This window comes from Coenobita brevimanus, chromosome 85 (genome assembly GCF_032717465.1).
Source record: "Coenobita brevimanus isolate Jiangsu-jjx chromosome 85, ASM3271746v2, whole genome shotgun sequence".
Lineage (NCBI taxonomy): Eukaryota > Metazoa > Arthropoda > Malacostraca > Decapoda > Coenobitidae > Coenobita > Coenobita brevimanus.
Window position 1 is genome coordinate 1,765,001 of NC_137038.1, and position 24,126 is coordinate 1,789,126.

The window sequence follows — 24,126 nt, forward strand, 5'->3', positions numbered from 1 at the left end:
ATCGACGTGAAATTGGTTAAAAAGGACGAAAATCTGGGCCAAGTTAAATGAACCTCCATCGTCTACACACACACACACACACACACACACACACACACACACACACACACACACACAAGAATCTCAGTGTTATTATATTGCCTTGGAGTCTGACCTGTTTCCTTTTTTGTTTTTCATTCTTCCATTTTTCTCTTCATTCTTCTCCCCTTTTCACTTCAGAACAATTTTTTCATCTTCCTTTTTTTTTTTTTCCCACGGTGATGGAAATTCTGAATGTATATTTTTTTTTATGTTTTGTCGAGGGAGGATTTTCAGCTTGACCAGGTTTATGCATACGGTAACGAAAAAGTTGGAAAAATTAATTCGTTTCTGTTTTTGTGCACTCCGCGAAAATGTTGTTGTAGGGCAAAGGTCGGGGAGCTTTTTAGAGTATTATCCAAAATTTTGAGCAAAGTGAAATTACCCCCAGACTTCAATATAAAAAAAAAAGAAAAAGAAAAGAAAAAAATAGGCACGTCTGTATAATCCTGTCAGTAGTATGGCGGCTACGTAACAAACATCTTGATACACGATACATGGTTTTACATCCTGTTCACTAAAACTTTCATTTGTGTGAAAAATCAGTAAGCCCGCACGCGCTGCCTCTCATACCGCACGCATTAACCCCCAGATTTTTAGAGTTACCCCATTTGGGCTAATTTACCCCTATTCCCCGACTCCTCTGTGTAGGGAGAGGGAAGGAAATGTATCGAGAAATGTCTAGACTGTACTTTTTACTCGCGTCTCTGTGATGTCAGTTTTGTTTTATTTATTTTTTATGAAGCTCACAACAAACGATTTTCTTATACTTAAAATGTGTTTCTTGCTGTGGGAAGGAAATGAATCAAGAAATGTATATAATCTTTACTCGCTTCTCTGTTTGGTAATTTTTATTCTTGAAGCTCACAACAGTCGATTTCATACGACCTAGGATGTGTCTGGTAGGGATTAATTAACCCCCTGATTGCTGGGATTTCGCTCAAGCGAAGAAAATCGTCCGGTATTAGCCTTAGTGAAATATAAATCCTGAACGAAACATAATTCCAGTAAGAGAGAATGAAGTATTTACTGTATTTGTTGTAGTTTTTGAAGCCTGGAAGTGGTAGGATTGATATAATTTCAAAATGTTCTAGTGTTCGTTGGGTGATATCAAAATGTTCTAGTGTTATTTGAGATGAAGTTAAAAAAGAATGTATATACCAGCCACAGTGAGTTGTTATTTATTTTTTTAATGCAAGGAAGAAGGAACCAAAGGCCAGAAGCCCGCACGATTGTTCCCTCCAAGAAAAAAGAAAAAAAATATATATATATATATATATACTGTATACTGTATATATGGCTGTATGCATAGACCTCAGATCCCAAAGTGGACTGCACCTACCCCCCCCCCTTTTTGCGATAGTTTCTGAAGCACTATGAATATGGAACATGTCTGGCCTTCGTATATGGTTGCTGACTGCAGTAAGGTCCTTAGCTTAGATAAATAGATCTAGAATTCTAAATTAAAGGGGAAAATAAGGGAAAAAAAATTATCACAACTTTAACTTTTTCGTGAGCTGAATAAAATTGCCTGATGCTGTTAATAATGAATAAATGAAAACACTGGAGCATGCTGGATGGATGTAAACAGGCCCTTAGCTTAGAAATAAATAAAAATGAAGAGATAAGAGAGATGTAAAAAGGGCTTTAGCTTAGAAATAGATGAAAATAAATAGAAGAGATGTACAAAGGCTCCTAGCTTAGAAATAAATAAATAAATATATATATGTAAAAAGGCCCTTAGCTCAGAAGTAATTACAAATAAAGATACAGGTTCAAAATTAAAGGGGAAAACAGATATGAAAAAGAATAACACGACATGAAACTGTTTGTATTTATTTTTTCTGTAATGTTTTTAAGGGTGTTGGAATTACTGTGGGGTCCTTTTATTAGCAGTTTAGGTCACTTAGCTAATTACTTTGAAGTGATCGGTTAATTACGCTGTGATGCATTATAGATCAGGGTTTTGTTTCGTCAGCAAATTTACTCGATCAATAACTTCCTTGTAGCCATTATTTTCTTTTTTTCTTTTTCACCTTGTGGCTTTTTTCCCTTATTTTTTCTTTCTCATTTTTTGTCTTTCCTTTATTTTTCACGTCTCTTCTCTCCTTTTTTTTTATTATTGAGAAGAAAGGGATACTGGTAAATTCATGCACTTCTTTTCGTGTTCGTTGTGCAAATATCTTACTGTGATAAGGGCAGAAATTTTATCCTGAAAATTACTTGTGAATCAACCCCCAGGTGACGAAAAAAAATCGATTACTTTAAATTTGTTTTTGCGCCCACCCCAAATCGATTCCTTTAAAATTTTTACCCATACTGACTAATGAAACACCAAAAATATCGGAGAAAACAGGGGAGACAAATTTGGATTACCCAAGAAATTTCACACACAGACACACACACACACACACACACACACACACACACACACACACACACACACACACACACACACTCACAAACAAACAAATCGACTGTGAAGAACCAAAATGAAACTCAAACGCTGTGTATAGGAGGAGGAAGGGGTGGGGGCTGTGTGACTCAGAACTATGAAGATTGTCCATTTCGTTCACTCATTCACCCCGGTTATTCATTCCCGTCTCTCCTCCGCTGTGTTGACCGAAAAATTATGGATATGACCGAAGAATTATGGGTTTGTCTTCATCTTTGTGGGAGGGTGTTTGTGTTTGTGGGATAAAAAATGAGACCTGGTAATCTTTCTGTGTTCCATTAATCAGTCTCTAATCCAGCCATCCAACTGACCATGTGTGTGGTATCCGTCTGCCCTGACACACACACACACACACACACACACACACACACACACACACACACACACACACAGAGCGAGAGAGAGAGGCACGTACACATACAGTTATCTAAGACATAATCATACAATCGAAGACTAACAGTGGCTCTTACACATGCGCACACAGACATGTACACATACACTCCTGCACACTTACATACATGCCCACGTACACACCCAGAGGCACACACGTACACGCATACACATAGATCCTTGCAAAAACGCCAAGATTATTAAAAATAAGTACACATGTAAACATATTTAGTCACACACACACACACACACACACACACACACACACACACACACACACACACACACACACACACACACACACACACACACACACACACACACACACACACACACACACACACACACACACACACACACACACACACACACACACACACAGCCACTTGCATCCCCACACATGCTTTTCACACACACACACACACACACACACACACACACACACACACACACACACAGCCACTTGTATCCCCACACATGCTTTTCACACACACACACACACACACACACACACACGACCCTGCAACACGCACACCCACCCACCTACAATAATATAGCGCTTTCGTGCTAAATAAGCCGCTAGATTGTGAAAGCCTCAATTAATCATGATGGCCGCTACAGTTTCGCTAAATAATTTCTCCAGCGTCATTAATTTTCCCTTTTTATTTTGGGAGGAGAGAGAGAGAGAGAGAGAGTCAAATATAGACAGATAGATGGATGGATGGGTAGATGAATTATAATAGATAGATGGATTTACGAATTTCACATAAGTCCTATACATTATAACTTTCAGTAAAGCTAATATCACTCCCTTTAGGTATAGATAGATAGATAGATAGACTGATAGATAAATATACCGATAGATCTTCTCATTTTTAGCCTGCATGCAATTTTTACGTGTGATAAATCCGCCGTCCAATTAATTCCTTGTATTCGATTTTTTATTTTTTATTTATCTTGATTTAAATTGTTTATTTATTGTCAAGGCCTTTATTGCGTTCGACTCAGGGCACAAGGTAATTGGATATGACTCAGAATTTTACCTGTTATTATTATTATTATTATTATTATTATTATTATTATTATTATTATTATTGTTAGTATTATTAGTTGTTGTTGTTGTTGTTGTAGTAGTAGTATTTGTATTGTTTTGCTATTATTATTATTATTATTATTATTATTATTGTTTATTTTTTACGTATAAACCCAGCTTCCTTTCGTGTAATTCTCTCTCTCTCTCTCTCTCTCTCTCTCTCTCTCTCCATAAATAATAAAGCATTGGATATCTTTGTTATGGAGCCCTAGGGGGGTGGGAGGGGGGGGGAGGTTGCCTGCAGCTTCGCCATAACGTAACGATTCGGCTGGGGTGCTGTTGATGCTTATTCGGCTCTCCCGCACGCACGCACACACACACGCACGCAACTTGGTCGATTTTCCTCTAAGGCTGAAAAAAATCATCTGAAGGTAGGAAAAGTATATGGACGTAATCGTAGTGAAGAGGTTTTCGGTAAACCCCCCCCCTTCGTACACTTAAAATTTGCCGTTTATCCGTCGTGAATGTTAGTCACGAAGAAGTGCTGGGAATAGAATGTTGAGCTGATTATATAATACGTGAACGTAATGCTATTCATGAAGAAGTGCTGTGGATAGGATGTAGAGCTTATCAATTATAGTCACGAAGAAGTGCTGTGGATAGGATGTAGAGCCGTAGTATTGTCCTATTTTGTCCCTTCGATACGGAAAATTGGAGTTAAATGGGCGAAAAGATCCAGATTAGTTACGGTGAGAGAGAGAGAGAGGGAGAGAGAGAGAGAGAGAGAGAGAGAGGGAGGGAGGGAGGGAGGGGTGTATGAGGACTTCCTTAACTGACAAGAATACCGTCATAAGCAATTTGTAAGTTTGAATTGATTTTGAATAATAAAACCGTTACATTAAAGTCGTTGGATATAGATTTAACGGTCCTGATAGATTTGAAAGTTTTTATGAAGGCAGATTTTTAACTTCGGAGGTTCATAAATAGAATAAAATTACTCCACAATTGCGTTAAATTTATGAAGGGGAATAAAGATTAGCGGGGCATGATGGGAGGACCAAAGACGTCACATCCGGAAGAAAATGGCGCCCATAATTTTAAGTGACGACCGCTTTTAACGCCAAATAACGGCCCTCCACGGCTGGGAATTAGTGCGCTGGATGGAAATGAGGGTGTATGTGGGAGAAATGACGGGGTAGGTGGGAGAAAGATGAGTGTAGTGGGAGAAATGAAGTGGGCTGGCCTTGTGTACGGGGAATGTTGTGGCGTGACGAGTTTGTGATAGTTCCCCCTCCCCTCCCCTCCCATATTGAGGATCATGGACATTTACCCGCCAGAATATTACTCTGTCAGGTAAGGGGTGGCAGGAGGATAGGGTAATAGGATGAAGGATAGTACAATAAGGTTTGGATAGTCAGCAGGAGAGTAATGATGGATAGTACTGTGTGGTTAGGAGAGTAGGATACCATTTCGTGTTAGGATGACTCGTAAACAAAAATAAATGTGATAGTTTCCCCTCCTCTCCCCTTCCATATTCGGAATCAAGGACATTTAAGCCTACCTGTGCGAATATTAGACTGTCAGGTTAGCAAGAGAGAGAGAGAGAGAGAGAGAGAGAGAGAGAGAGAGAGAGAGATGATTATAATGATGACGGTAATAATGATGATGATGGTGGTGGTGGTGGTGGTGGTAATAATGAGGATGATGATGGTGGTGGTGATGATGGTGATGATGATGATGGCGGTGTGATGACAGTAATGAAGATGATGATTAAATTCTTGCTATAACCAGACTATATTTTTTTAGCTGAGAATTTTGAGGTGAAAATAATTCCCAGATGACGTCATTTTTATATATATTTTTAATTTTCGAAGCAACCGGACGTTTTAATTCACCTCGGGAGAAATTCTACTCGTTGCTCACTTTAACTTGGCGTAAGAGGTAGATGGATGGATAGGTAGATAGGTAGGTAGGTAGGTAGGTAGATGGATGGATAGTAGATAGGTAGGTATGTTGGTTGGTAGGTAGGTAGGTAGGTAGGTAGCTAGGTAGGTAGGTAGGTACATGGATGGATAGGTAGATAGGTATGTATGTAGGTTGGTAGGTAGGTAGGTAGGTAGGTAGGATGGTAGGTAGGTAGATAGATAGGTATGTAGGTTGGTAGGTAGGTAGGTAGGTAGGATGGTAGGTAGGTAGGTAGGTAGGTAGGTGGAGAGAAATAGAGGGATATAAATACTTGAAGAAATATGGCTGCTATCCAATTTCATCAGTTCTAGGGATTAGGTAGATAGATGGACAGATAGATAGATAGAGAGATAGGTAGGTATGTAGGTAGATAGATGGATAAATAGATAGAGGAAAAAAATAGATGGGTAGGTAGGTAGGTAGATATGTAGGTAAGTAGGTAGGTTGTGTGTATATAAATAGATTAAGAGATAGATTGATAGACACAGGAAAATATCGATGCAATTCAGTTTCAGCGGTGTAGGGGGAGTGTCAATATACTGCTTGTCCCTCAGTATATAACGAAGTATATGACAACAGTATATATATAACGAGGAGTATGAGTGTGCAATCCAGGTCAGAGCAAGGTGACACATCCCTCTTTCCAGCCCACCAGTTTATCTATCTATCTATCTATCTATCTGTCTATCTATCTGTCTATTTATCTATGTTTTTTTTGACACAAGATTAATAGTGGAAGGACATATTAATAAAAAATAATAATTCTATGGACACCGCACTCCGAAATCTATACTCCTTTCACCTTAACTTGGCCCAGTTTTTCGTCCTTTTGTTGCTTACTTTACATGGTGAGTGGAAAATGCAATGCTACGGCTCTACATCCTTTCCATGGCACTGCTTCGTGACTAGCATCATAATCTTGGGTTTAATGTGTTGCTACAGCTGAGCATGCGAGAGAGATGGCTGAGAGAGAGAGAGAGACGATAACTTGAGTGAATTTATGTACGGAATATTGGAGAATAATTTTAAGCTTACGAGTTACATAATGATAGGTAAATGAAAAGACGGTAAAGTGTGTGTGTGTGTGTGTGTGTGTGTGTGTGTGTGTGTGTGTGTGTGTGTTTCTCAGTGTGTATATATGTGTGTGTTTGTTCCTTAATGTGTGTGTGTGTGTGTGTGTGTGTGTGTTTCTCAGTATGTATATATGTGTGTGTTTGTTCCTTAATGTGTGTGTGTGTGTGTGTGTGTGTGTGTGTGTGTGTGTGTGTGTGTGTGTGTGTGTGTGTGTGTGGCAACCCATGTATGACCATTACCGCAATGTTTACAACGAAATCTATCCGCACAACCATCTCACACACTATCTATTGACATTTTTATCATTTATTCTCTTTTTCTGCTTTTGCCCTTCATCATCTCCTCTTAAATTCTCTTTTGTCCCTAATTCTCTTTAATCTCGCTTTTCTCCTTCATCTCAGTTTGGCTTTGATCGCGAACGAGGATTTTGTTACCTGCGTCAAGTGAGCGAGATCAGAGTTTGCTGGCTTTTAGATGAGGGTATATACCGAAGATCATAGAGTCAGCCTTGTCTCCGTCAGTCACAAACTTTCTTTCTCTCTTCTTCCCTGTCAGTCACAACCTTTCTTTTCCTTTCTTTTCTCTAACGAGGTGCTTCACTCCCGTAGACTTTTATTTTAAACGAGGTGCTTCACTCCCGTAGACTTTTATTTTAAACGAGGTGCTTCACTCCCGTAGACTTTTATTTTTGCCCCCCCCCCCATTATTTATTATTATTATTATTATTATTTTTTTTTTATGGGGCGCTTCATTCCTGGAGACTATCCAATTTTGTCAAGCCCTGTAATAAGGCGATTAATATCCTTCATATATCTAAACCGGTTGTTATTGATATTTGTTCTACGATTTAATTCACCCTTGGAGAATCCGTCCAAGAGGAGACGTTAAGATCTGAATAACCCCTTCATTTCTAATAAGTCTCCCCTGAACTTTAAAAAAAGGGAAAATAATAAAAATTGTTTGGGATTAGCAAGTAGCAATTAAGTATGGAGTACGTTCTCGTGTTGAAGGGATTAGGGGAAGGAAAGAAAAAATTGGATATATTGTACTTTTTAATTTTAGTCTAAATTTGCCATCTCTCTGCCTTGAATGCTGAGTTGTAACAAAATTTTAACGCTGAAATATGGCGCTAGTCACGAAGAAGCGCTGTAGAAAGGATGTAGAGCTTTAGCATTTTTTCTGCCGCTGAGCTGTCACGAAGGATTTCCACTAGTCACGAAGAAGTGTTGTAGAAAGGATGTAGAGCTGTAGCACTGCCTTTCCTACCACTGAGCCACGCGAAATAAGCTGGAAAAGGATGGAAGTTTTGGCCAAGTTGGAGTGAAGAAACTATAGTAGTGGGTGCCGAAGAGAGGGTGTAGAGCCGTAGCATTGTCAGTATGTTGCAAAAGGACGAAAATTTGGGCCAAGTCAAGGTAAAAGAACTATAGAAATGGACACGTTATGATTAGGTCGATTGCATTATATATGGTAAAGGTGGTGCTTGCAGTCTAATAATGATTGATGCTTTATTGACAGGAAGAATTGTTATATTGACTTTACTGAGAAGCTGCCCCCCCCCTCTCTTTGTTAGTCTGACTATCTATCTATCTATCTATCTGTCTGTCTCTATCTGTATCTATCTATCTCTCTATCTGTCTATCAGTCTGTCTGCTAAGAATGGTACTTATGTTGTAAAAATGATGGGTGTTTAATTGGCAGAGAGAATTGTTTTATTGACTTTACTAAGAAGGCTGCCCCCCTCCTCTCTCTCTGTCTGTCTGTCTGTCTGTCTCTCTCTCTCTGTCTGTCTGTCTGTCTGTCTGTCTCTCTCTCTCTCTCTCTCTAACCAGTCCACACCAACCCAACCCGGTTGGAATTGGTCGATGAGATAGGGGTGGAGAGGGGGATGTGGATGGGGATGTTTTTTTTAATATCATTACTATTACTTTGTGTGTGTGTGTGTGTGTGTGTGTGTGTGTGTGTGTGTGTGTGTGTGTGTGTATGCGCGCGCAGTCGGGAAGCGTTTGACTTTTCATGGGCCCTCCCCAGACCTCTTCAGTCATTGTTATTATTATTATTTCGATTTTTATGTTGAAATCTTTCCCTTTTGGCCGCGTTTCCTTCTCTCTTCAGTGTTTCTTTTCTTCTTCTTCTTCTACAACAACTACTTCTGCTGCTACTACTACTACTACCGCTACTACTACTACTACTACTACCACTTCCTTTTCTTCTATTAATTTCCGTCTTCTTCGTCTTTTCTTTTGCTTTCTCATTCTCTTTTCACATATTTGCTGGACGGATTATTTAACAAAACCATCTATAGTTTATCCCGGAATGTGCACAAGGGTGGATGTTTCGTACAAGACCATCTCGGCATTAAAATTTGGATTTATTGGAGAGTTTGCACAAGGGTGAATATTACGTTCCTGGCTGGCACAGGACGACTCCACGACGACCCTCTGATGGTGGTCGTGTGCTGGGGTGGAAGGAGGGGTCGTTTGGCGGGGTCCCAGCAGGGCGCCGAAACAGCAAGGCGCCGAATTTGTCTTGGTGGAGAAGGGAGGGAGCGGGGGGCCTCTCTCTCTCGCTCTCTAAACTCTTTATACATTAATTTGGCCTAAAATTGCCATCTCCCCATTTTGAATGCTGATTTAAAACAACAGGGACGTAGTAGAATATGATGGTATACTCTTTTCACCCTAGCTTGGTTTAAAATTGTCATCTCATCTTGAATTCTGATCTGTGACAATAGATTAAACAGTAGAATATAACGCTAGTCACAAAGAAGTGCTGTGGAAGGGATGTAGAGCCGTAACATTCGTCTTTGCCAGAGTCACGTGAATAAGTTTGTTAAAAAGACGAAAATCTGGGGCAAGTTAAGGTGAAAGAACTGTAACAGGGCACCACATTGGGTCTGGTAGAGGGTTTTTTTCGTTCGTTTTCATATATTTTCGCGTATTTACCCTCTCCACCCACACTTTTGTGACCACCCCACTCATTTTATGCCCTCTCTCGTGGTGTCTAGTAGGGCGCCATATTGGACGTTAGACGGCTTGTTTGTTGGTTTCCATGTCCTCCTCTTGTTTTCAGTGCCATCTCACCCACTCCTTTGCGCCCACTCCACTCATTTTCTTCCCCCCTCCCCCTCCCTTTCATGTCTAGTAGGTCGCAATATTGGATCGGCAGGGGGTGAGAAGGCTATTTCCTCCTGTTCGTCGACTTTCTGAGCTATACAGTAAAAAAATGATAATAGCTTTTGCGCTGCGTCTCTTCTGTACATCAAAGAACATTATGTGCGGGTAGTGAAACCAGCCTCTCACAGCTTAGGATTGTTGTCTGTTAGAGGAAAGTAAGAAGCAACATTTGTGAAGTGTTAGAGCAGAGAAACATACCTCGCCTTACCCAGCTTAGGAATATTGGCTAACAGAAAAAAGTGAGAAGCAGAAGAGGTGAAATATTAATGCAGAGAAATATACCAAGCCTCTTCCAGCTTAGGAATATGTCAGCAGAAGAAAGTGAGAAGCAGAAGAGGTGAAATATTAAGGCGGAGAAATATACCAAGCCTCTCTCAGCTTAGGAATATTAGTCTGCAGAAGAAAGTGGAAGCAGAAGATGTGATATATTAGGTCAGAGAAATATACCAAGCCTCTCTCAGCTTAGGAATATTAGTCAGCAGAAGAAAGTGGAAACAGAAGATGTGATATATTAGGTCAGAGAAATATACCAAGCCTCTCTCAGCTTAGGATTATTAATCAGCAGAAAGTGAGAAGCAGAAGGGGTGAAATATTACGGCAGAGAAGCATACCATGCCTCTCTCGGCTTAGGAATATTAATCAGCAGAGGAAAGTGAGAAGCAGAAGAGGTGAAATATTAGGGCAGAGAAACATACCAAGCCTCTCTTAGCTTATGAATATTAATCAGTAGAGGAAAGTAAGAAGCAGAAGAGGTGAAATATTAGGGCAGAGAAACATACCACGCCTGTCTAAGCTTAGGAATATTAATCAGCAGAGGAATGTAAGAAGCAGATGAGGTGAAATGTTAAACGGAAAAAAAAAAAAAAAAAACTATCCACTCATATGCTGACTCCACCTTTCACTTTCCCATCAGCCTTGTTCGCCTGGCACCACATTTAGGGACATGGATGGAAACTGATTGTTGGGGATCGTGCTCGAGAAGATTAGGACTGCAAAAATTTATTCTCCGCCTCAGTGATCCATCGTGTACTCGATAGTAGGAAATTTTAACCAATTTGCTCTCTCTCTCTCTCTCTCTCTCTCTCTCTCTCTCTCTCTCTCTCTCTCTCTCTCTCTCCAGGATCCTTTTATCCTTGCTAATTTTCTCCCGTCCATTTCTCTTGGGGTATCTCCTTCCGTTCCTCCCTCCATCTTTCTTGCTTTCTTTTGTCTGTTTTCCCAGCCTCTCAGCCTCTAATCTTACTTTTGGTTTTCTTTTGGTTTTCATCCACACACCCTTTTCCTGTGTTATTTCCCTGCCTCCCAAACGAGTTACGTTTTGTTCTTTTACCTGTGTGTGTTTCTCTTCCTGTTTTCCTTATTTCATGGATTTATTTTTTTTTATGGGGAAATGAATTCCCCGAGCTAGACCTTCATTGATCACATAGCCCTGCTAGGTGACGGGAGAGCGCTACCTCACCCAGCAGGGCAGCTACCCGGGCGGGGCGAGAACTCTCGATCCATTGGTCTCAAGTCGGGCGCTCTATCGCTGAGCCACCCTCCCCCTCCCCCCTGATTTCCTTGCGCAACCTCCCTCCCCTCAGTTTTTTTTTTTTTTTTTTTTTTTTTTTCTCTGCCACTTTGTCCTTTTGTCCAATCATTTCGCTTTCCCCTTCTTCCTCAGTGCTACAGACAGCTTAGTCATAGCTAATTTAAGTGACATCAGTGATTGTTACGGGTCGTTACTATAAATATATAGGTAGGTGTATGCCGAGAGAAGTCTGCACTCCACGACTATTAAAGGTCATCTGGGATTGATGGTTCCTTCTTTACCACTTAAGTTAGTTTCCTAAACATCCATCATCACCCTTCCTTTTTTCCCCCACTTAAATACTGTATGTACAGTGAGTTTCCACGTAGCGTACCATTTTTTTTTATAGTTACTGTTGTTATTCACGGTAACAGTTTACTCCTTAATTGTATATGTCTGTAAGAGATCGTAAATTTGCAGTTATTTAAAAGCTCATTGGACATAGGCATTTAATTTTTAAATGACTTAAGTGTATTCGCCTTCAAGGACCATCCCAGAATAATGCACATCATTAGTACTAATGATAAGAATTGTTATTGTCGTATATTATTGAAGGAAGTCACCGAGTAGCTAGTACTTAAATTGCGTGTGGGAAAAGTATGATTTGGTTCGTACACAATGTAATAAGTTAACATCAAAACAGGGTACGGTAGGGAAGATTGTACAGTTCCGAATGTCAACCCAAACAAACAAGAGTGCGGCCGTACTGTCTTCGTTCTCCCAGACCTTTAATATCGCCAACACGCAGCACACACACTCGACTTCTTGCGCATTGATTGTTCCCAGGAAGCAGCTTGCATTCTACTGAGGTATGTAATGGCAGTGAAGAATGTCAGTACTTGGTATGAACACTTGCGTCAGAGGATTGATCCGCGGCTCTCTTGGATATGACATTTTCGCCCTTTTAGCCCCCGGACATGTACCGTTGACATTACACCGACACCACGGAGCAAAATGCCTAGGTAAATTTTTAGCAGAAACCACAAGGGGAATTTAGTTATTTTGAATGGTTTCTGCTTGTCATGTGCAGACGCTTATAATGCATCTGTTGCAAAGTAACACCTTCCTCCCCATGGGACCATTAATCCTCCCTAGGGTTATTAATACCCCCAGAATCATTATGATAGAAGTGCCATACAAGAACATTTTTAGTAAATGATGCAACGTAAACAGGAAACACTTCAAAATTCTGTGATTCTTGTTGTGGCTTTGCCAAATATTATCCATTTCCCGTGTGTTGGTGGTGTGGTAAACTGCAGTAAAATATTAACCCCTATAGCGTGAGGGAGGTATTGTAAATATTTGGTGTTGCCAGATTATGTTATTTGGTTTAGGATAGACATTTCATACTAGGGTGCAGCACAAAATGTGTGTGTGTATGTGTGTGTGTGTGTGTGTGTGTGTGTGTGTGTGTATTTCATAGAGAGAGAGGGCCTATTCAAGCATCCATACTTTATATTATATTAGACCCACTCCCATTTTCAGAGTCCATGAACCTCATATATCCCGGCATCCTTTTCATGACTGTTGGCACTCGTTCTTGATCCTTGGCAGTTGATGTGGCTTGGCTCCTTTTGGTTCCTCTTGGCCCTGTTTCAGTTCCCCCTCACACATTTGCATATGCCTTTGTGCCCTCCTGACTGACATACTTTAGGTTCACAGTATATTTTGGTTATTTGAATAAATATTGTATATGGTAGTCCTTTAATTTGTGAACCAAGATGCTCTTAGGGTGACGTATAATTTTATGAGTTTTACAGTAATAATTAAGCCATGCAATCCCGCCGTCGGCATGGTGCCAACAGAAAGAAAAGTCTTACTTAATCCCACCAACGTGATGGTGCCGACAGCAAAATTCGAGCACTGTAGCGTCTCAAATTGTATCGGTCTAGTTAATTTTAATTTTTTGCTAAGGAGTACTGTAATGTATTGACAACACTGTGCCCAAGCACTTGTAGCACTGAGTTTGGTACTGGGTGGGTGGGTAACATCAGTTGGCCACTGTCTGTCATAGCGTCAGGATGTCACGAAAAAGTGTCTGGGATTGGATGGGTATAAAATTGCAAAAATGCCTGGGATGGTATGGGTTAACTAGTACAGTACCAGTATTATAATTTTAGGGGGGTTTCAGGTGAGTTAGCATTGTGCTGTATGAATTTTCATTTATCTAGTTGATGTTAGTGTCATTTGTAAATATACTTTGATAATGATTATTATAGCTCATATCTAGATTATTGTCAAAACATGATGTACGCAGACCAAGGATCTTGAGTGTTACTATAGAACTGATGCAGAATAGAGCAGTGTGGGGGAATGCTATCTGGTGAACCCATCTGACCCATGCGACATAAAAAACTGAGGTAAACCTGAATATGATGAAATGATGATTTGTTCCTTCACCTGTCCATGTGCCTTACAGTGAGTGACGTGAGGAGGAGGAGCCGGGACCATGGGGGTGCGGGGGCTTCAGTCATTTATGGAGTCCCACTGTGGCCAGGCGTGCTACTCTGTCAACATCGGAAGGGTAGGTTAATAGTGACAACTTGTTCATTATCGCACTACACCTATGCCTCTTTATTTCCCCCTAATTGGACTGGCAGGCTGGTGAACTACATTAATAGAATAGCCAGAGTATTGGAACTGTTAAATGATTGTACAATATGCTGCCGACCTCAAATATTTTGTATTCATGTGGTTTACAGTACCTTTATTCCTCATTTGATAGATGTAGTGTTATATAATGAATGGGTAATTAAATTTTATAATAAGTTCTGGTGAAAACTGCATACTATAAAATGATAATTGTAAATAGTTAACTGGCCCAGTTTGTTGAGCATGCTGTTGGTAGTTCACCAGCTTTTATGCTTGCTCTTTCCATGTTTCTGGATACAGTTATTATCTTACTTCAGACATGTTAAAGGAAAAAAAAAAATATCGAAATCCTCAAAACTAAAATACTGAATATAAAGAATAAAAATAGAATAAAAATACAGTTTTGATGACTACACAGGTCTTTTCATACCTGTATTTGCTATACAGTACCAAACTTGTTTGTTATTTGTTTCCCATGGTGGTACAGATATAACCAGGCTAATCTGCTCCTCATTTGTACAAAAATCTCAGTTCTCTCTCTGTCTGCTAAAAGGAGGATGGTGGACTAGGCTAGGTGGGTACTTCAGCCTGCAGTCCACTTGGCTCACATCTAAACAAGCCTGGGGTCACAACAGCAACAACCATACTTATTTCTACTGTGACAGTGTTTACCTTGGTCCATCTGTACAGGTAGCAGATGAATACCAGAAGAAGACCGGCAAAACTCCACTCATTGTGGTTGATGGGATGTCCTGCCTGCGGAAACTGTATGGGAAACTGAACTGGATATGCGGGGGCCAGTGGAAGGGCTATGTTGAGCACATACAGGAGTTTTACAAGAGTCTTACTTCACATGGCATATCTCTTGTGTTTTTCTTTGATGGGAATACACCTGTGAGTATCACTGTTGAGATAGGAAGTTGGTTAATGACAGTAATTCCTTTGTTTAGAATAACACAGTTTTACTTATTGTTTTTTTCAATTAGAGGAGTCTTGCTTCACATGGCATCTTTCTTGTGTTTTTCTTCAATGGAAATACACTGATAAATAACATTATTAAGGCAGAAGGTGGGGTGAATTAACAGAATGGTAATTCCTTAGACTAACACAATTTTACATTAAACATTTTCATTAATCAGAAGTTAATTTACAGAACATTTTTTTTTTTTTTTTTCAATAACAAACCATTAGTTATTATTATGTAGTCAGGATGTGCAGTAAAGAATCAGGGTTGATACAAATTACACAGCATTTATCTCAGTATATTATTTATGAACTTTAATATGTACATATATTCCCAGTAACATCAGATACACTCTTATACTGTACTTATTTTCAGCCTTGAATAGTAGTTTCAAATATTTGAGATAATATGTTTACATATAACCTATGTGGAGAGAATGAAAGAATCTAAATGCAATACACTATAATAAAACAGGTTAACCACTTCAGTTTGATGTCTTTTAATGTTTATATTTGGTATCTGCAGATGATTTTATTCAGGTTAGGAGAGTCCTCTAGTAGTGGAATGAGTAATAAAAGCAATATGAAAAATATTCTTGAATGTAGACAAATGAACTTGTGTGGAGAGGGCAAAAGTAAACCTTGAAAATGCATCATTGTAGTGAAGGAGTTAAATTTTCCTCATTCTCCACCATCTGTTCAGGAGCGTAAGCGAGAGACGTGGACCCACCGCCGGCTAGAGAATCTGAAGGACGTGATCAACTACTTCACCATCATCAAAAGCAACAAGGAGCTGGAGCATGGCAAGCACTTCTTCCTTCCAACTGGACTGGCTGCATTTACACCGCTTATTTTTAAGGTGCGAATCAGGATTCCAGGGGCATGAGCTGTGTGGCCCATTTCAGTTGGTATGCTGTTATTTAGCTCTCTTTCTGTCATGCTTTAACCCCTAGCTGCCGGCGGACCATTATATCCAATGCGAAATTGGTGGGCCAGGGATGCCGGGTATCGGATATTGTCATATATATGTTCGTGCCACAGTTTGAAGTGGCTGTCACTTGATCTCGTCACCAAAGGGTCGGGATAGACTCCTGCCACCCAAGGCTAGCATACCTTAGCCGTCTCTATGACTTTGCTAGGTGTAAGATGATGTTTTCTTAAAACTCTCGTCCGATGCCGTTCCCACTTCACATGGACCCCTTGCCTCGTCCATCCCTGCTGAGCCTCTTTCTAAGGGCTTAGTGATTGTGCCGTAGGGAGTGCCGTGGGTGCAACTGTGTCTAGTTTGTCTAGTAATGGAGAAATTATCATGTTGAGAGCAAAGTGAAAGTCTGGGCTGCGTGCACACACACAAATACATCTTGCCTCGAGCACCAAAAGCTGATAATCTCTTTCACATCCTTACTCATCGACATGACCATCTACAGACCTAGGGATGCCTTCATTCGCAAGAAGAGGAGTTGGTGAGTATTATGGTGTTTAGTTTGATTCCCTAACTACTGCAGTATACGTTCTGAGATATTAGGGGTTGAAAACAGTTTTTTTTTTGGGAAAATGTTTGTACTGAGAGGATGACCACGCTATAAGTAGCCTGGCGTGTAGGGGTTAAGGACCCTAACCCATCACTTGGAGGGAAAAGAGATCAGGATAATGATGAAAATGGTAATGTTAAGGGGATTACCCTGAGATAGTTTGGCCAATTGGAGTGAGTGGATATTGAGAGGGTCCAGTAACTATACTTCATTTATCTGAAGCGTTCAACTGAAACCTACTCCAGGTTCTGCATCTGATTGGCTGTTGAATGGTATTCCACCCTTTGATGTACTGTATCTTCATTATCTTTCCATTCTCCCTAATGCACTTGAGTTTATTTTTGTTCTCTTATCTGAAAGTGAGAGATAGAATTAAATGGTTTTCCCCTCAGGATGTGCTAGGGTGCCCAGTTTACACCTGTCTGGATGAGTGTGACAAGGCTGTGGCTGAATATGCTAAGAAATACGGGGCGATGGGAATCTTGGGGCAGGACTCCGACTACATCATTTACAACACAGCCAACTACTACTTCTCCATCAACCACCTCAACCTGGAGACTTTGGACACCATCATGTACGACCGGCTGGCTTTATCACGAGTTTTGCATATTAGCATCGAGCAGCTTCCTGTCCTGTCCTGCCTCATAGGTATGTAGACCAGGGATGAGGTACAGAGATGAGGTAGAGACTGCTTCTCGAAACTTAGAAAGAACCTGTCATATTGAATGAGTTTGTTATGGCTGACCAAAAAAAAGATTTTAGAATGAGGTCTTGGAATGTGACCTCTTTGAAAAGGGACTGAATGGAGATGCTGCTAGAGATCGAGCGAGTGGAGTGCCACCATTAGGTGATAAAAGCCAGTGCATGTAAGCATATTGGAGTCATTATAAAGAATGGACAAATGAATGAAAGGCTTAATCAGACACCCCAAGTACAGAGTGTAACCTCATTCATTCATTCATTCATTGCCAGACGCCATGTATCCCAAAAACGGGGTGCCCAAGGCTTAGAGTTAATTGTTTTACAGGGAGGGGCACTAATCCTCCATCAACCCCACTTACTACGTAGGGAGCATGTATGGTTTCGATAGGTGTAAACCACCCAGCATTGTACTGTACATGGTTACATGGCTTAGAGGAAGGACAAGCAGGAGAATCCTGTTGTCACTGGCAGTTGAGTAATAAAATCCACCTATCTCTCTTCCATGAACTCTGAGTTATCTGATTTTACAGGGAGGGGTACAAATCCTCCACCAACCCATTTGGTACGTAGGGAGCACGTATGATTTGAAACCTAAACTGAATAAAATCATGGCAGCACCAAGAATGAATTAAAAACCATGTGACCCAAATTCAGGGTGTTAACAAATGTTGGTTTGTCCCCCTTCTCCAGCTTAAGGCCAAATTATTTTATTTAGCTGAGTATAAGTGAAAGAAGAAGAATAGCAACAATGCCAGATTTTCCCCTGCAGGTTTATGCCAGATTTTTTTGAGGTGAGAGTGAGTCATTGGAGCCAGAGTGTTAACAAGTTCTGGTTCTACCCCTAAAGGTAATGATGTGATCCACCAAGAGGACCTAATTCTTTTCCACCAACAATCCCTCAAAATATCCAGCCACCACCACCACCGTCATCACAACCGCCCCCCGCCCGAGATCCTTATCCCGAAAGTGGCCACCTTCATTAGTAACCAGCCATCCATGGACCAGTTACTTCAGCAGCTTCATCTCCTGGCCAAGTTAGTGTAGTAGTATTCATCTGTTGGCCAAGTTGTTGTAGCTTTGGTGATCTGGGCCAAGTTAATTTAGCATTTTTCACATTGGTCAAGTTACTGTAGCATTATTTAACTGTTGGTTTAGTCAATGTAGCAGTGTAAACGCTAAGTCTTTTATTTATTTTTTTTTTTTTTATAACTCATCTACCGGAGGGACATATTTTTCATTATAGTCATGCCATCTCCTTATAGTTTTATTCAGCTTAGAAAATGCTTTTACAGGAATGAATAGGTATAGCCATGATAAACCCCATCAGTATGAGAGGCTTTTACTTAGTTGAATAAATTGTCTGGTAGTAACAGCAACAGTAAACTATAAAGGATGTCACATGGATTTAGCGGGTTACAGTATCTCCTTTTGCTACTCATACTGACTGGAGTGAGTTGTGGGGAGGTTCTGCTCAATGCAGAGGGGTTACTGACCTTCATACAGTCAGTAGACATTAGATTTAAACCATCCTCTTCAACTCTCCAAACAGGGCTGTGTTTGGGACTGAGAATCGGACTCACCTTCTGGTTGAGGGTATCAAGATGTACCAGCTGGACATTGATGGACCCGATGAATTCACACAGAAAATTGAGGATGCTTCAGTAAGGATTTATAATATTTCTGATACTGAGGAGGCATTACCAGTACTCTCTCTAGATGAATATGGTATATAAGTGTGGAAGAAATGAGGCATGGAAGCTGATATGGATAGGGAATTGGCATTGGGTTAGTATGTTGATTGTGTAAGTGAGGTATGGAATATGATGATGCTAGGGAACTGACAGTATCTGGATATAGTAAATGAACCTTAAAAAAAAAAAAAAGTTTAGTGTTAAAGTTAATGTGGCCAGGGAATTGGCAGTGGCTGGATATGGTAAATGAGTGTGTAAGATTATATATGATGTTTAATCAGTGTGATATTTTGAGAGTAAAAATTAATAGCCAGTCCCATATCAACCCGCTGAGGCATAAAAATATTGATACATTAACCCTTTCTGTGTGATGACATATTTTAGGGGAGAAAAAAGGGTCAGAAGGATAATTATTCTTTTTCCAGGGCATGGACATCATGGAGCGTGTACGATTGCGTCACATAAACTCTGAGCTTGGCCGCCACCTCTACACCATCCTACGAGGAGAGCCGTACGAGTCCTCTACCACACTAGAGGATTACACCTCCAATCTACCCTCGGGTGCCATCGTCTTCCAGCCGCTCAGGGCCAAGGTGTACAGAATCCTGCAAAAGTCAGCTCGAGGTGGGTGCTCCGGATGTGTTACGTGGTTGTGGTTTCCATACCTGGTAATTGGAGTTTGTTGACAGTATTGTTTTTGTTTGCAAACAGTGTTGCAGAAGTCAGGTTGAGCTGGGTGACTTGGATGGGTTCATTGGTTGTGATTTTTGTATTTGATTCTATCAGCAGTTTTGACTTCGTCCATAATGTGGTGTACAGAATCCGTCAAATTTAGCTCTGGATGGGTTATTTTGATAGGCTTCATGGCTGTGGATTGGCGACACTGTACTGGTGCCATATTTGGAGTTTTCAGCAGTTTGATTTGTTATCAGTGTGTTGTATGGATCTGCTTGCCGTGTGTTGCTGATAAGTAGTGCAGTGGTTCCTTTATTGGAAAGTTAGTCGAGTCAAGGATTGGCAGGTGGTGTATGAAAACACAAGTTAGGACAACTTTGTACCTGTCAGGTTTAGTCAGTGGGAAGCTTATTGGGAGAACTGGTCAGGTATTAATAAAATTTTGTCCCAAACTTGTGCAGTACACCACCCTGCTATAATTGCCATAATGTTTCAGCATGTAGTCATGAATATTTTAAAGGCTGTTGAATTTGCAGAGGTGCGCATTTTTCTTTTTCTCATAGGAATGTTAGTGGAATCTGGGGAGTATTGTATTTATTTATCTTTATTTATTTGTTTATCTAGGAGGCTTGAGGAATAGTTTCAGTGGTTGAGTTGAGACTGCCGTTTCCTACAGAGCTAGTGATACTGTAGGCTATGTTGTGTTTTATAATATTCTAGCAGCTTTTTTGTGAGTATTTTTGTGGGTGAGTTGTAGGATACTTAATTGACATTGCTTTGTGTCCATGGATAGTTACACATTTCTTATAACAATTGTTGTTTCTGTGGACAGAGGCTCATATGAAGTTCCAACCCAGTGAACTGTTGGCTTCAGGCTTGAGTTGTCCTCCTGCAGTTCATCCTCCTCATTTTAGGGGATAGGGAAGTAGCTGAAGGGCATTTATATACTCAGGCAATTGAGCTGTCTGGTTATTTTGGTGCCATCACATGAAAGAAGCATCGTGATAGTAGTTAAACATGATTTCCAGCATTAAGCCATGACCCATAAAATTGTTAGCATTTTTTCATTACTCTGTACTTAGCTTTATTTTTTTTCATTGCTCTTGTTCTACTTGGTAATGACTGTGGTTTTGTCCTGCCATTTTCTTCCAGATTTGTATGTGTGACATTGATGTGCTGTCATTTGAATTCAGCTAATTGCTAATGCTTTCATGCTTGACTGATTATGCTGTGCTAGATTTAAATAACATGGAAAGAATATTTTGGTGCGGTATGCTAAGTAAATCACTAAGGAAGATGTGTTTGAAATCCTCCCAGTCTCCAAGAATATGGCTGTATGTCATCATTTCCAGGTGTTTGAAATTGGTGTAGTAGTACAGTATCTCACATTACAGTATTTCTCACACTACATTTTTAATTCCTTCATTGTAATGATGTCCATATTCATACTACAGTTCAAGATTCCCCACACTTTTCTTCCAGTGTGAGGATGTCTGTTCTTGTTATTACCAGTTGATTTAGCTTAGAAGAGCCCTCCTTCAAAGCTTAGGGTCATATGATTGTCTTAAATTGCAAGGTGGGGTGCAGGCTCACAGTTCTTATGATAATTTCTGCAATACTTCTGTGTACTGAAGATGAGACCTGCTTGGTCCTTGTATACTTGCCGACTGCATTTTGTATTATGGGATGTAGGCTGACTATGCTTAACAACTTTAGGCATAGAATAGGTTTGCATTCCACTTTGTAATTCAAGGTTTAAGCTTATAACCCTTAGAAACAACATCCATAACCCCCTTGGGACAGTGACATCCATTTTAGTTTATCCTTGGTACTGCCAGTTTTTTTTTTTTTTTTTTTTTTTTTTTTTTTTTTTTAAGGGATTTGAAGCATTCCGTATGACCCATAAAGTATGATGATATCCTTATTTTCTTCTTGCTACTGCCAGATGATATTATGTAGCTCATGAGAGACCTTGTATTGTAGTGAAGGGATTGAAGGAAGCCAAGATACTATGTTAACTCCTTGCCCCTCCTCCCCCCCCCCCATTTTTTTTTTTTTTTTTAGGTACCAACCTTATGGGATAATTTTGATATTTTTTCCAGTTCTTTAAAAATCAGTTCATGATACAGAATTCTGTAGTTGTTTTATCCACGCTATTACCAGCCAGTTTGCTGAGGGAAATCCTAGAAATCGAAAGGTTTGAAGCATCCAAACACTTAATCCTGTTACGTTGGAGGCCCCAACAGTGCTATATAAAATCATCAGACAGTAGCAGTACTTGAAGTGACATCATCATAGAGAAGGAATTAAAGATGTCTGTATAGGGAGTTGCTTACCATACTTTTTTGTCTTATTGTACTGTATATGTATTTAGTCTTTTGTCTCCTGTCTGTGTGTTTCAGAAATTCAGATTATTGTCATGCAGCTCATACTAATCTCTGTGTCTGTTCCAGTGATACTTTCCTTTGAGTATTTCAGTGAGATTGTTGTTACAGTGTATCTTTTTTTTTTTTTTTTTCCATCATGAATACATCATTTTTCGTTTATTTTTCATACTGCTTGTCAGTTTTATTCAGCTTTGGAGAGAGTGATCAGATTGTAGGAATAATTTTCCTTATAACTGTAATGAACCCCATCACTACTAGACAGGTGCTGGAAAGGGACACCTTCATGCAGTGGCACTGAAATACCAGTTACACAAATATTTCATGACTCCCTCCCTATCCCCATGAAGGGGATGATGGGGGAGCAGTTTCATTCTGCACTCCACTAAGTTCTCATTCAGATGAAATTGGGGCTATAGCTACAATGACTTTACTAGATGTCTCCCTAAAGCTGAAGAAACTTGTCAGTATGATGCAAGAGTGAATGAAAAACGAATGAATGAACTGAAAGGTTTAACTGCATACACTCTGGAATATTTTCTTAGTCACTTGTTTTGCAGTGGCTCAAAAATTCTAAAATATGTATCATACCTTTTTCCATTATGAAAATTGTGTGCTAAAAAGGATGATTATTGTGGCATTTTAATGCATCTAATGTAATGTTATAGTGTAGTTTATGAAGTGTTACATACTGTGAGTAATGCTTATTCCTTTCAGTTGTTATAGAAAAAGATCATATACTGCAGCAACAATTGTTTGTATTGTAGTTGTTCTGTTATTCAGTTAAAATCTGCCAAGGACTTACTGAGTGACAGAATCAATCTTAAGCAAGTTTATTTAAGTCCCATTTCTGTCTGCCTTTGCTCAGAGGTAGGCCTGTAGGGGCTGAAAAACCCTCAATGTTTTCTGTGCTTTACAGATGTCCCAATGTCCTGTATGGTAGGTGTCAGAAGGGAGGCATGACACCGTGGCAGCTTGTCCCCCTCTCTCTCTCTGAGTCCTTGTCTCCTGCATTTTCTTTGTTTTGACATATTGATCTATTTTTCTCTGCCTGGTTTTTACTTGCACTTGATTTAACTCAACCCTCCAGTGGCCAGACGGGTCACAGAAACTAAGACAGTTTTACCATACTCAGGTTGAATAACCCTCTAAATCCAATTGCATCTTTTCTGATTTATTTTTGATATATCCAGATGATTGTATTCTGTTCAGGAGAGACTGTTGAAACTGAGGAGGTTAGATTTAGCTTTCATTAATCCCCTCAGTACAAGAGACCTTTCCTGTATAGGGTGAAATCATATGGATGTAGCAAGACATAAAAGTATGTTGCTGGATTCAAGGGCTTAAAGTATATGTTTCTAATGATAAGTATGTCATAAAGAAATACTGCAGTGCAAGTCAGATGTTGCTGTTGATGATTTGGTAAGTAGTAAGCATTATGAAAGATAACTGCAGTACAGGTCAGGGAGTGTCAGGGGTAGTATTCAATATTAGCAGTGTAGAATCAACCAGTGTTTCAAAATACACATATTATTATCAAGTCCTCAGCTTTGATACTGTTGCATGATTGTAGTGTATCAGCTCGGAAAATTGTTAACAGCACTCAGTATTTAAAGCAGTTAGGAGTTGTACAAGAATTTACACATGGTCATAAAATCACGAGGATTAGAGAAGTTTGTTATCTTAATTTTCCCACTGTTATGTATACAAGAATTCCTTGTGTATTGCCTGATGCCTTGCTACCTCCTAAACACTTCTTGGCAGATGACAGAAGAAGTAAAGTTTCCTGTTTTTAAAGTTTACTTTTTTTTTTTTTTTTTTTTTTTTTTTTTTTTTTTAAACAACC

General features: G+C 39.8%; 1 protein-coding gene across 1 annotated transcript in view; it reads left to right on the plus strand.

The window, feature by feature from the left end:
- LOC145410345 (constitutive coactivator of peroxisome proliferator-activated receptor gamma-like) overlaps positions 1-24,126 on the plus strand; it is a 37,053-nt gene that overhangs the window by 3,317 nt on the left and 9,610 nt on the right. Inside the window, exons 2-8 of the mRNA XM_080280486.1 lie at positions 14,161-14,265; positions 15,024-15,227; positions 16,000-16,155; positions 17,221-17,476; positions 18,378-18,564; positions 19,080-19,191; positions 19,647-19,845. Of these exons, the coding sequence (XP_080136612.1) occupies positions 14,191-14,265; positions 15,024-15,227; positions 16,000-16,155; positions 17,221-17,476; positions 18,378-18,564; positions 19,080-19,191; positions 19,647-19,845 (1,189 nt within the window). The 5' untranslated portion in view covers positions 14,161-14,190. The remainder of the gene's footprint in view (positions 1-14,160; positions 14,266-15,023; positions 15,228-15,999; positions 16,156-17,220; positions 17,477-18,377; positions 18,565-19,079; positions 19,192-19,646; positions 19,846-24,126) is intronic.